The 14760-nt window shown below is 36.3% G+C and overlaps 1 protein-coding gene across 1 annotated transcript in view; it reads left to right on the forward strand.

Moving 5' to 3' along the window:
* Col5a2 (collagen type V alpha 2 chain) overlaps positions 1-14760 on the forward strand; it is a 139340-nt gene that overhangs the window by 89672 nt on the left and 34908 nt on the right. Inside the window, exons 14-23 of the mRNA XM_004872303.4 lie at positions 211-264; positions 915-959; positions 1361-1414; positions 2759-2803; positions 8836-8889; positions 11691-11789; positions 12118-12162; positions 12274-12372; positions 13572-13625; positions 13850-13957. Coding sequence (XP_004872360.1) covers positions 211-264; positions 915-959; positions 1361-1414; positions 2759-2803; positions 8836-8889; positions 11691-11789; positions 12118-12162; positions 12274-12372; positions 13572-13625; positions 13850-13957 — 657 coding nt within the window. The remainder of the gene's footprint in view (positions 1-210; positions 265-914; positions 960-1360; positions 1415-2758; positions 2804-8835; positions 8890-11690; positions 11790-12117; positions 12163-12273; positions 12373-13571; positions 13626-13849; positions 13958-14760) is intronic.

Consider the following 14760-nt stretch of genomic DNA (forward strand, 5'->3'; position numbering starts at 1 on the left):
AAAATACTTTGTAAATGAGAAAACTAATTTTCTTTGAATAGACTTTCAAAAACTATTAAGAATTTGGGACAGTTTTGACCAACAACTTTGAGGTTATATCATGTTTTTATAATGCACTTTCTGTGAGCTTAGTTTTGATTCTTCCTTTATGATGTTTGAAAGTTGAAACAAAACCAGGATACATACTCAAATTTACATTTTTCTTCTCAGGGACACAAAGGGCTTGATGGACCAAAAGGTGAAATTGGAGCACCTGGCGCCAAGGTAATTGTACAATACCTAAATTTAACCTCATAATAGCATTTCAGTGCTGCTTCAAGTGCCTACAAATTTTTTAAGTAATTCTAGAGACAGAGGTGCATAAGTAAATTAATAGGTGAACAAGATTTGTCATGTTATTCAATATTCTTTTAATTCTAGTGACATCTAGACATTATTTCTCCCCCCAAATTATTTATTTCTATAACAGGAGGAGAAAAATCAAGGAAGTTTAGAAGAGTTTTAAGGGGGGAGCATCATAAAATGCATATGTGGAAAAGCATTTGGTTTTAAAATGTTATTTCTAAGTTTTCTAAGTAGACCTTCAGAGAATATGCAATTTTAACTTTGTAAAATTTTACTTTACACATATCCGACATAGACATAGAATTATTCTTTAGCCGGGAAAGACAGTATTCATCGACCTTGTTTATAGACCTAATTTTCTTTTAGACTGATTTTCATAGGAATTGAATTTGTATTTAATTTTAAGAACAGGCAATAAAATAAAATTCTGAAATCCTTCATTGAAAAGTACATTTTTTCAAATAGCTTCTTTGAAAACATGCCTTTAAAATTATGCCCACATGGAACCATGAGATGTTAATATGAATTTAGGTTTCTCATCTTGCAATGCAATCTCCCCTTTGCTTTAGGGTGAAGCTGGCCCTACTGGTCCAATGGGTGCTATGGGTCCACTGGTATGTATTTTCTTATTTCTCTGTTTTAGATTACATTAAAAGAATGATTAAATGACAAAATACTAGCTAGCGAATAATCTTGATTAGCAACTTCTAGACAAGCAAATCAGGAGCATAAGGCCTTTGAAATGGTAAAGAATCCTTTTTGTTTTTCACTATTCTAAACTGTCAAATGCTCTCATGCCCTCATTGATCGAATGTTAATATACATTCAACCCATTAAATCACATGAGAGGGTAGGTGTCTTCAGAGGTAGAGTCTCTTACATCTAAAACTGTTCCTGGCAGTATTGCTGTTTCATGAATGGTTATATTGAGTCTTAATCAGACAGGTTAGTGTAGTCAAACTGGCACAGAATTCTAGTGAGGTGCTTCCGGAGCTATTTCTTCTCGTACCTACAGGGTCCAAGAGGAATGCCAGGAGAAAGAGGGAGACTTGGGCCACAGGGTGCTCCTGTAAGTACATCTGCTTTCATTTTTACCACTGAGATGTGTATTTCAAGTCTTTTTAAGGTTTCTTTTACTGAAAATGCTTTCTAAATGAGAGGAACAATAGGTCATCTACTTTGTTTTATTTTTTCTTTTTGCATAATTTTCTTATTTTACTTTAAACTTCAGATTTGAAATGTTAGCCAGGACAGCCTAATGTTCCAAGAGCTGTTAAGAGAATTTATTGGGTATCCCTCCTTAGCTAGGCCCGATCACTAGCACATCTCAATGTCTTTTGACAATGGATACACCCAAGACCCATGAAGTGCCATGAAATTTATAGATGTTTCTCCTAAACCTTTTCAAATGCCTGAGACATTGCATGCCTAGCCCTTTCCCTTACACTTCTGCCCTGTCTCAGAGACAGTCTTTACCATTCTACCAACACAGCTTGCCAGGGGTGATTCCTACATCATCTGCTACCAACAGACCTGTGAGGATCCCGGCTTAAAAGTTCCTATGCCGAGTCTGCTCTTTTGTGCTAATCACAGCACCAGTGGTCTTAAGGCCTCAGGTCAAATTTCTTTTCCTAGAAAAAGGACTTGAATACAGAAAATTTACTGGGCAGTGTGCTTAGACAGTATGCTTTTGTGAAAGAATGAACAAAAGAAACATTTGTGAGAGGGAGAAAATGAATTGTATTGCAATTGCAACAGACTTCATTAACACCCAGGGAAAATTATGGAGCTCTTCAGACTTGTGTTGAAAGGAAGTCAATCATTTGTACTCCCATATTGGCCAAAGAAAGGGAAGAACTTTGGGGGAGCTTGGTCCCTTCACAGACACAGTTCTTGAGTACAGACTCAACTGTGAGCCCTCAGCAGGTGACACTTCCAGTTGACAGTAAATACCTCAGTCCTGGAGGGGATCTAGTGAAAGCCACAGAATTCACTTGAGAATGATTTCTCTGTGCATGGTTTTATTTATTTATCTTTGCTTGTGTACTTTTGCAAGGACAGTCCTCCTCTGAGTCAGTCTGGCTGTAAAGAAGGCTAAGAGGTTCACAATGTCATAGTCTCTGAACTCACATGATGGAAGATGATATATTGAAGCAAAAAGAGCAAATTTAATCAGTTTCATTTCCCAATCTTAGTTTCTATTTTTTATTGTTGTAAGGATGGATAAGTTTATTACTACGTTTTTGTGTACATATGTATTTTTATTTCTGTTAACCTAGTGACAGTTTTAGTCATTTAACCTTAATATTTATTCTTCATTTTTAACATGGAAATTGTTTATAAAAAGCAAATCAATTATGAAAAGATACTGTAGAAAATTTAATCTTTCCATGACTCTTTTCCTCCTAATTAGGGACAGCGAGGTGCACATGGTATGCCTGGAAAGCCTGGACCAATGGTGAGTTGTGTTACTTTTATATTCATTCATTCATTTGTGTATTCTTTCATTTATGCCTTTACAAGCATTTACAGAGTACCTATTTTGCTCTAGATACTTAAGATAAAAAGATAAAAATATATAGTTCTCATCCTTGAAAACTAGATGTATTACTTAGGATCATTTTATAAAACTATTGTTAAGTGCTGTGATATAGAATGCAATTGGAAATATAGGAGCACAGAAGAGAAGGTACCTAAACCTAAAGGGAAGAAAGATGTAAAGGAAAACCTAAAAAGGAGTAATTTTCAAGCCACATCTTGCAAAATGAATACATAACATGGCCCAGAATGGAGTTCAGGCCGTAGAATGGATCACTGAAAAACACGATGAGCTCAGAGAAATACTGAGAGGGTACACTTGGATTGGCAGGCAGGAGGTGGATCAGAAAGGGATGTTCACTATATTCACTGTGTTAAGGGGCTTTTGAGCTGTTTTCCATAGGGTACAGAGAGACAATTCAGGGATTTTTAAACATAGGTGTGTCATGACCAAGGAGATCATACTGGTACTATAGAAGAGAAGATGAAGATAGTTAAGACTAAATAGGAATAACATATGCATAATCCCAGAGAGAAACTATATAGAGGTTAGCTGAAGTTATTACAGCGATGCTGGAGGCATACTGCATATCACTGAACTGAGAAATCTCCATTGTCATAGCTGAATAGTTTTCTTCTTCTTCTTTTTTGTTTAAGGAGTTTGGTGAATGATGTAATTTATGTGAAACTTAAAATAGAAAAAGAGGATCAGTTTGTAAATTTGGGTACAGAATGGAAAGAAAAGAGTCTTGTAGTTGGTTATGCAAAAGTGTTGAAATTTGAATTGCAAGTGTAGATTTGGAGTATTTTAAAGTACAGGGAATAAATAAAGCCATGAGAGTAAAAGTGTAGTGTGAATGAGAGATGATATGGTCTCCGAGTACTGACATTTCCTGTACTATGCTTTCCATATCTAGCATGGACAACTTTATTGTATTTTGCTGCAGACAGCTAGGACTATTTCATAGGCACTCCCTGAAATTATGAATCTTTAGCTCACACTTGAAGATGAAAATCTGAACATTCATTTAGTTAATAGTAGTAAATTATGAACAAAGGCAAAAGTGTGCAATTTGACAATGTCGTAGTACATTGCTCACTTCTTCACTCTCTCCTTGCAGTCGCTGTCCCCTATGCATAGGCACAATCACTACCGGAATACCCAGAGGTCTCTAAAGGGTCAAGTAGATTTAGTAGTAACTAATGGGTCAAAGACACTGCTTTTGTTCTGTGAAGGGCATTTAAATTATAACTCTATTAGCAAAGCAAAACTAAATGAATGGGGTTTTTTTCCCATTAAGTTTATTGGTACATTTTTGGTATAAAATACAGTTATATTCATCATTGGGATCTTGTACCTTTACATGAGTATCTTGGTTCTTATTTTTTTCCCCTTCCCCTTCCCTCCTTTCACCCCCTCCACCCTTTCCTATTTGCAAACACCTTGTTTCCATTTTTTTTCCTTTTCTCATATTTTTTCCTTTCCCTTTTTTTCCCTTCCCCTACCCCTCCCAATTCCCCTGCTCTTTTAGACCTTTTCTTCCTGTTACACAATATCAGTTACACATTTTTTAAATTACAATATTAAGATCTAGGAGACATTACCACAGATTTTACAGAATTTAAAAGGATATAGAAAGCATATTACAAAAATGTTTTTTGAAATAAATTTGACAACTTCTAAGAAGTACCTTGGAAGACAAATTCATAAAACTAACTCTGGAGGAAATATAAAATTTGAAAAGCACTTATTAAAGAAAGTATATTCCTAGATTAAAAACCTACCTATATGACAACAATAGGCTCATAAACATTTTAACTGATAAATTATATCAAACAATTAAAGCAGAAAAAAGAAGGAACACTTCTCCCCTCATTTTAGGAACTCAACATTATGCTAATCCTAAAACTGGATAAAGATAATAGAAGAAAAAAGTATGAACATATGTAGAAATTTGTTTAACAAAACAAACTATTAGAAGTCAGATCTGGCAGGATGTAGAAAGTGGTTTTGTTATAGGGATGGCACTGTTGGTTCAGCATTGGACGATTCCCCCCCACAAAAGTCATCATTTTAACAGAGGAAAGGAAAAAGCCATATGATCCTGTCACTAGTTGGAGAAAAAGTATTGGACTAAATTCTACAGCTATTCATGGTAAAAGCTATCAGGAGCCTAGAAGTAGAACAGAAACTTCTCAACAGATTAAAGACATGTACTCCATACTTCCAGTGAGAATGCCTTATATGAATGGAGAAGATACAATGCTTTCTCCTTAAGGTGGGGAACAAGGGCAGATATGTTTACTCTTTATCTGTCCATTAAACTTTGAAATCTAGGCCCAACCAAAATAGTCTGGCAATAAGATGACACAACTAGAATAGGATTGGCATGGCAGAAGCAAAATCTTTATATGTAGATGAAATGATCATCTACAGAGAAAATACTAAGAAATCTCTAGGAGGCCCTAGAACTTGTACTTGAATTTAGCAAGATTAGAAAATACAAGGTATATATAAAAATTCCGGTCTGTGTATACTTGCTATAAATGAAGAACTGGATATTGAAATGTAAAAGTTATGTAGGAGTACAAAGGACCTAGAAAAGTTAAAAACAAAAACAAAAACAAAAACAGTGTTGGAAGATGTTTAGTACCTAATTTTAAGACTTCTTCTAAAGCTACAGTAATCAAGGCAGTGTTGGTGTAAGGAAAGACATATAGAACATTGGAATAAAACAGAGAATCTAGAAATAGAACCACACATATATGGTCCACTGAGTTTTGAAAGATTATTTAACATTAGCATTTTATAGAATATAAACTCAATTCAAGAGTCGAGGAAGAGATAGTGTTTTCAGCAAATGGCACTGGAACACCTGATATCCGTACATAAAAAATTAACCTCAACCCTTTATTTCCACACATGAAAACAACTTGAAGGGATCTATGAACCTAAATAAGAAAGCCTAAAAGTATAAAACTTTAAGAAGAAATTATAAGGGAAAATGTTTATGAATTCAGGGTAGGAGAGAACTACCTAGGATACAAAAGACACGATGTATAAAAGAAAAGAATTGATAAATGAGATTCCATCAAAATTTAGAACTTTAAATCCCATCATTAAAATGAAAAGTAGTCCTTAAACAGACCATATTTACAATACATATAACCTATGAGCAGAATATATAAAGAATTCTTAGAGCTCATTAATAGACAATCCAATTAAAATGTAGATGTAAGATGATAAATAGCCAATATAGCACAAGGAAAGGTGTGCAACTCTAGAATCAGAAAAATACGAATCAGTACAATAACAATATTGAATTATATACTCATTAGGGAGATGAAGTTAAAAGTTTTTAAAGCCTTGTCATGACTTTTTTTTGTTGGATTCTCCCCCTTTGCATTTAATTTGTCACGCCCAATGGATTCATTCTGCTGGGCTTGCTGGGGTTGTGATCCTCATTGTCTTTTCCTAGGATATTGTCTAAAACATTTTGGAGTGCCGGTTTGGTATTCATGAAGTTCCTAAGGTGCTCTTTATCATGAAAGTATCTTATTTCTCCATCCATTTTGAAAGATAGTTTTGCAGGGTACATCAATCTGGGTTGGAGGCTGTTTTCCTTTAGGGCTTGAAATACATCACTCCAAGCTCTTCTTGCCTTGAGGGTTTGCATTGAGAAGTCTGCTGTGATTCTGATGGGCTTTCCTTTGTATGTGATTTGTTTCTTTTCTCTCACTGCTTGTAGAATTTTGTTCTTTTGTTGGATTTCTGGAATCCTAACTATTATATGCTTATGTGTAGATTTTTTTTGATTAAGGCTAGCTGGAGTCCTATATGCTTCACTTACCTGTATGTCAAGTTCTTTTCCCCTCCTTGGGAAGTTTTCTGCCATCACTTCTGTGAAGAGTTTTTTTATGTCATCTGCACTCTCTCCTCTTTCTTCATTGACTCCAATCAGTCTTATGTTATTCTTCTTTGCATTGTCTAGCAGCTGTTGGATTGATTTCTCGTGTTTCCATACAATTTTAAAGCAATTTTTCTTTTCCTCCTCACTAATTGAAATCTTATCTTCTATACGTGAAATTCTACCTTCACATTGGTTCATTCTGCTGTGCAGACTTTTGATGGAGTTTTTAATCTCTTGGAAATCTGTTTGTATCTCTTTTATGGATTCCATTTGTTTCCTATTTTGGGATTCCATCATGTTCCTCAGATCCTTTATTTTTTTAATCTGTGTCCTCTCTAGATTTATTAATCATGTTGTGCACCATGAGCACAATCTGTGCTGTTATCTGAGTAATTATTTCTGATTTCATTTTTCCCAGATCCTCTTTTGTTGCCAGTTCAGAGATTCCAGGTGGTTGAGTATCAGATTGTTCCATCTTGTTTCCCTTTGGGGTTGCTGTAGGTGATCCAGAAGTCTGTGTTTTGAGACTTGTTTATGTGTCTTCTCATTTCCACAGGAGGGGGTGCTTCTGGCACCCACGTTGCTCACCTTCTCTGCCCTAGGAGCTTGGGATGGCAGGGGGAGCTTCCTTCCGGTTTCTGGGAACAGCTCAGCTTCTCTGCCCTAGGAGCCTGGGATGGAGGCGGGGAGCTTCCTTCTGGGTGCTGGGACCAGCTGAACTTGAAAATGAATGTTTTTAAATAGCATCAAATATAAAGTTCTTTTCTTGACTATAAAGAAATTGATCTATACATGTGTTTTCTACATCAAATTACATGACTAACTGTGGTTTCCTGGTTTTCAAAAGGAAGATATAATGTTGTCCAGAAGATTAAGACTGGTTACTAACAAACTGTACATACTAATGGAGTAGGCATCCTAAGGAAAATATGCCATGGGTTAGTTTTATCTTGTTGAAATGGCAAAAGTTGAGCCAACCTCCACAAGTGCAGTTATAAATTGCACTAATAAACACTATAGAAAGTAAGTGTTGAGAGACAAAGGGAGAGAGAGAGAGGGAGAGAGAATGAATATTCCTGATCAACATGGAACAATATTGAAAGAAAAGAAAAAGTATTAAAGTTTTTAGTTTGTTCCATATGACAAATAAAATAGAATTATATAAATTGAAATTATTGCCCTGGGACTTTTTTCTCCCTTATTATTCATAAAAAAGAAACAAAATTTAGGACAAAAACTGAGGTAGGTAATAGGGATGGAGATTATCAAAATATGTTGTACACAATGACAAAGTGGGGGTGTCATTGTACACAAAGTAGGGGAGAGGGTGGGGCTGGGATGATGATAATTATTAAATTATTTTATATGAATATAAGAATTTGCCAAAAAGTTAATCTGTATAACTGCTTTGCAACAATGAAAAAGCAGAAAAAGTCTTAATTAGAAAAAACATACAATGAAAGGGCCTTTATTAATTCTGAATGGATGGAGTTAAAATATAGTCCTCAAAGAAGAACCAATACACCTTTGAAAGCTTAGAATACAATTCTTTTTAAATTGATTTCCTTTGAATCTAACTTTTAAATCAATAGTGTAAACTCTATATATGATTTTCCAAATGTGGTTAAAAATATTCACTTACTATTCCCTGAAAAAACATTCTAAAATATTCAGATGATGCTTAAGCATCATTTTTATAGAAAGAAATATTAATTTTTGGCACAAAATATAAATTTCTAAAAGCTGTATTTGTTACTTTGTTAATGTAGATAAGGTATATCTCTCAAGAAACAATTTTGAAAAATTAAAGGATCCACTTACCATGTTTAATACCATGGGTTATGTTTTTCAGCACTATTTTAGTTCAGTGTTGCAAGGTACTTGCAATGAAATTACATTATTATCTTTGTGATTTTAAAGGACAAAGCAAATTTTTCCGGTACTATGGATACAGATTGATTTTTATTAGAAAATGAAAAACTAACCTAATTAGGTGTTAATTAAATGCATGACTGACTGGTGTTCTGGTTTCTTTTTATAGGGTCCTCTTGGGATTTCTGGCTCTCCTGGTTTTCCAGGAAATCCTGGAATGAAAGTAAGTAATGAATATATCTAAGTCTGCTTGATTACATGAATCCCAAAGTGAAGAGTGACCTTTCAGAAGTTGAAGAGTATGGAAGTTCTTCTTAATTAAAGCAAGAGCCTAGAGTACTGTGTTCATTGTCCATTATGATAAGGAAATAAACACAGAAAATGAATTTAACTATATAATATGTAAGTAAAGGAGAGTGACTTATAACCATTGAATTATACTATCACAGAATCTATTGCATAGCACTCTAGTGCCAGGCAATCAAAAATGAACTGGGTCTCTCTTCTTGAGTAGAGTGCCAGGTGGTCATAAATAGCAGAACATTCTAAACAATAGTGGGTTAAAATAAATCAAAATTTATCAAAAAAAGGCCTGTGCTGACTCACACAATGCCGGGCAGCCCTCGACCACCCCACCTGCAGCCATTATAGAGTGGGCAGGGAGGATATTTGGCTCTCAATATGGGAATGGATTAGGTAAGGTATTCTGCTGGAGTGACTCATAGTTGTAGTGAGTCACTATTTTTTCTCTCAGTACTTCAGGAGAAATTCAAAGGTTGCAGTAGAAAGATACTAAGATTATATTAGCTACATCAGAAAATGAATTCGGAGCCCTGTGTTCAAATTGTAAGCAATATAACATTTGATTCACCTTCACTCTCAGTTTCCCTTGGCAGTAACTTTCTTCATCCGGAGAAGGGATTTGTTAACAAGAGTCAGCCTTAAAGAAATGATTGTGGCCCAGGGCCGTTACCTGGTCCCTCTAAGCCTTGTTTTCTCATGGAATTTTATCTAGGATTAAATGAGATCATCCACGTAAATCTTGATACAGACGACATTCTCAGTGTAGCTTCATGCTTCTTCTCAGTAGTGCTGCTCAAGTTGGATTTGAATTCAGGAAAAAAATCCCTGGCATTTCAGACACCCTTTGAAACATGAGAAACATGTCAAATCCTTCTCTATACCCTCTCTAACAGTGTGTTTAAACTCTGTGCCACAGAGGCGGGCTGCTTAAAGGTGATATCTTCAGTCATTTGCTAACCAGTCCCTGCTTTCTCAGAGAATCCCTTTGTTCCCCTCTGATCTGAAGTCCGTGTGTGTGTGTGTGTGTTTGTGTGTGTATGTATGTGTGTGTACATTTTTGTATGCATGTGTGTGTGCACACATGTGTGTTGCTGGAAGTTGACCCCAGGAACTTCTGCACACTAAGCATGAACTCTATCACAGAGCTGCTTCTCCAGCCCTGAAGTCCAAATCTCAACACCTCTGATTACACCCTAACCTCCCTATATACCCTACAGAAACATGCACAATCCATTACTCTTCTTCTAAGACCCCCACCTCCAAATTGAGTTCTTGGTATGGTAATAGAGAAAGAAAACTCACAAATCCTAATTGTGTGAAGAGCAGAAAGGGATTTTTCCTCATACTGTAGCAGAAACTAGCTTGACTTCACCAGCAATCACAGCTTATATGAGCAGTCAGTGACAATACATCCCCCTCTTCCTACGTATTTATAAGACTGATTGTTGGTTCCTTAATAAAACTCAAACAACTAGTAAAGCTGTTTCTCTCAGAAGTCATTTCCCTGTCTTTGCCTTTCTATCCCTGGATTTTGTTTTGTTTTGGTTTTTTACTGAAATTCTGCTATTTCTGTAAAAGTTGGCCATGATCCCTGACTTTCTCGATGGATAAACTTCCACATCCAATTCTTTGCATGACCATAAAGGGTGTAGGATTTAGTATATTTTATTGATACTGATGATCCTCTCAAGGATTACAATTTTAGTTTTCCAGGCCTCTCTGGGATTAGAAATATAGGTACATGGTACATGGGCTAAAATAGAGGTACTAAGTATGAGTATCACATGATCAAAGGATACATTTTCAGTTGGATATGTCCCAAATATCGCATGGGAAAAACTTAGACTAAAAGTTATTTGTCTATCTGAATTGAAGCTTAATTAAGATTCCTGAATTTTATTTGCTATCTGGACCATTATCTTGGATTGAAATAAAGGCAGTAATCAGGTTTTCTTGGCTACTTTACTCTGCTCTTGGGCTGCTTTTCACATCTTGTTTTCTTAAATATCCTTTAATTCCTCTCAAAGAATCATTTTGTTTTGTTTTTTAAATAAGTGAGGTTTTGCTTTTACTTCGAGGCAAGTTGCACAATCATCAAATCAAGTTTAATAGTATGGCCCTGAAATGCCCAGGTTTTCTTTGAACAGAAATAAGTCATGCTAGCACAGGGGAATTGGTCACTTTCCCTCCATTTGATTGTTTTGTTTAAAGTCTGAATGTGTTGCTGATATTTACACAAAGGTGGTCTTGAATTAGGATATCAAGACCTGGGATATCAAGATATGTCTTGATAAAGATATCAAGATCTGGTATATAGATATGTCCAGCTTTGATTATGGCTACGACTTTGTTAAATGTCAACTGTGAAATAAGTTAAAATGATCTGATAAATGTGGTCAAAGAATTCAGATTCCATAGAGGTCCAGAGAAGGGACTTACCCTGCCCTTGATGGACGGTTAGAATGAGTGTAACTGGAAGTTGGGACTTGGAGACTATTCCTGGTGAAGAGGCTGCAGCATGGTCTCGTAAGAAGGCGGTGAGAAATGAGTCCGTGCCGTAAGGTAGCTGAGGCACACACCCCTCTTTGAGAAGCCTCTTTGTGCTCTTGGCCCCTTTAAATGTTTAGGCTTAACATGAAACTCTCCAAATATGCCATCAATGTCATACCACAGCTTTCTCGTATTTTTCTTAAATTAACTTTTCCTTTTGCACCCCTTTAGGGAGAAGCAGGTCCTACGGGGGCTCGAGGTCCGGAAGGTCCTCAGGGCCAGCGAGGTGAAACTGGGCCGCCAGGTCCAGCTGGCTCTCAAGGGCTTCCTGTAAGTTTCCAGCATGCCTAAGACCCAGCCCAGAAAGAGGGGCACTTATTGTAACAGCAGAGCAAGGCAACCTAAGATACTGTTTCAATTCTGGATGAGCGCTTGCTTAAAACCCATGAGAAAAATCTCATGCCAGTTCTGCACATTTTACCAATTCTACCGACAAGATAACTAGAAGAAAGTATTTTGTCATGCAATGGTGGGTTGGGGGAGCAGTTTCTCAGTTTCTCTGCCTCCTCTTGGAAGTTGACTGGGCATCTGAGTACCATTCCTGGGGCACCCAGATATGGCATAATCTTTCAAAAACTTTCTGTGTTTTATCTTTTAGGGTGCTATGGGAACTGATGGTACACCTGGTGCCAAAGGTCCCACAGTAAGTAACTGTGTTTATCCACACAAAGCTCAAATGAAACAACCCTTTGGATACTGGCCCTAGGCTACTTCCTAGGTGTCTGCTCATCATGTCACTCTTGCTATCCGACAGGGCTCGGCGGGTACTTCTGGTCCTCCTGGCTTGTTAGGGCCCCCGGGATCTCCCGGCCCTCAGGGTAGCACTGGACCTCAGGGAATTCGAGGACAACCGGTAATATCATCATTGGAAGCAGCTGTCATACCTTACTCTAATACAACCAAGAGTCCCTAGAGAAATAACAAGTAATAAGGTGCAATGAACCATAGGCCATGTGATATCCAAATGAGGGAACTGAAGACTGGAATGGTTGTAAAGAGAAAGCCAGATGTCAGTGTATGATTTGGATGTTTAAATTCTAAGTTGAACATTATAACAGCATGTAAATTCTGGTGTATTAAAAAGTCTTAACATCATGAAATCATAACTACACGGTACACCTTATAGAATTTTATAAATAGCTGAATAATCAAGGTAATGGAAATATTTTACAAGCCAATGAGAGGAAACGTGGAGGTTTAAATTGGGTTCAACAAGTATTTCTTGAGAGCTATTCCTGATGAGTTATTCCAACATATTGTTTACATTGAATGAGTCTCCATATTTTATAGAAATTATTAGGAGAGACATTGTGATGAGTCTATAGAAATAAATACAGTGAAAACACGTTCTTATGGAACTTTTATCTTGGTATATAAAAAAAACCTTTCTCTCCTATTATTAATTTAAATAAATATTTTAAATTCTGTTCCAAATGATGTGGTCATGCTGATAAAGGTTTTCTAAATGCTGATGAGAGATTTCTTAATATATGAATGTTGCTAATGTGTCATAATTGATTTTTACCATGTTCTGAATTTGGCAATTTGGTTCCTGCAACATGACCTGCAATTAATATTCCAAGACAGACATTTGCAAAACAGTAGGACACTCCAAAAGTACTCTTTGAAGTTTCCAAAATCTCAAGAAATAGAACAAAAACATAAAATTATTTTCATTTGAGTAAACAAAATGAACATAATAAAATAAACTTGTAGTAATGTTATCTACAGAAATTGTCATTGTTCTAACTTTAATGATCACATTTGAATAACTGAATAATTCTAATTATAATAACATGTGATAAAGACCATATTTTAAAAAATGAATTTCTTGAAGGCCAATGTAAAATAAACTACTAAGTTATACTAATTTTGTGAATATTCACATACAGTCTACAATGTTTGTGGAATTTTAAAAATGATTATATTATATTACTAATACATTACAGACTTTGCAGCTGAAAAACTTTAATGTCTAGTCACTATAATTGCTTAGAGCAAGTTGGACTGGTGAAATGCCTGGTTCTTACAACTGTCAATATTTTATTTTAGGGTGATCCAGGAGTTCCAGGTTTCAAAGGAGAAGCTGGCCCCAAGGGGGAACCAGTAAGTCTTCCTTGTTTTCAGGGAGAAGAAGAGAATAAACATTGTCCAGAAGTGTACAGCTCAAAAGCTTGAGTCCTTAAAATAACTGGGAATTGTAATACTTTGGGTGGGGTGAGAACACTTTAATTGTTTAACATTAAAATATGTGACTTAACTTCGTTGAATGAGTCTTCCAGCTGTCATTCAAATGACTCTTCCTGGGAACTGTCCTTCTGTTTTGACAGGGGCCACATGGTGTGCAGGGTCCAATTGGCCCCCCTGGTGAAGAAGGCAAAAGAGGTCCTCGAGGTGACCCAGGGACAGTTGGTCCTCCGGGCCCACTGGGAGAAAGGGTAAATTTGAGTAATAAAATGCTTTCATGCAGCTGTAGAGGAATTGCATGACTACATTTTGGAATAATTAGGAAAACCAAAGCAGTTACGATGTATAATTAAATAGAAAATGGCCAACTGTCTATAAAAGCGCCAACTGTCTAATCATTCCTCATTCATTTATGCAACAAATATTAATTGAGTCGCTGCTCCATGCCCTCTGGAGCTTTCTGTGCTTGGATTATATCATTAAGCAAAAAGCTGTGGGACCAGTGTTCATGTGTGGGCTGGTAGACAACAGTTCACCTCGATGGAGAGGTAAATGATTAGCCAGTCAACAGGTAAATGCAAACATATTCACACATTGTAGTGAATAAGTGCCATGCACACTTACAAAACAACAGAAAGACATGGTGGGTACATGAAATGCTGCAGTGCTGGATTCAGTGACTAGGAGGTAAGGTCCTCTTAGAAGATAATGTTTAAGTGACACCCATTGAGGGAAAAAAAACATGTTTAGCAGATGAGAAAGTAACTGCTAAGCCAGGAGGATCAGAAAGGACTTGGTAAGTTTAAAGATGAGAAGAGATTTCCGTGGTTGGAGTACAATGAAGCAGATCAGAATGGACAATAATATCAGATTTATATAGAGATTTGGAGGATGCCCGGGGTTCTGATATAAGACAGCACTAATGCATGTTATTGTTGATATTTTGATTTCTATAGATGATGATTTTTCTCTCATGTGCACATGTTGGTTCTTCTCTGTTCCATTTTATAATGAATTATTAGAGCATTTTTTGAGTTGAGGAATTCTCTGGCAC

The sequence above is a fragment of the Heterocephalus glaber genome, unplaced genomic scaffold (genome assembly GCF_053883595.1).
Source record: "Heterocephalus glaber isolate CG9 unplaced genomic scaffold, H.glaber_assembly_v1.0 deba00001058, whole genome shotgun sequence".
Classification (NCBI taxonomy): domain Eukaryota; kingdom Metazoa; phylum Chordata; class Mammalia; order Rodentia; family Bathyergidae; genus Heterocephalus; species Heterocephalus glaber.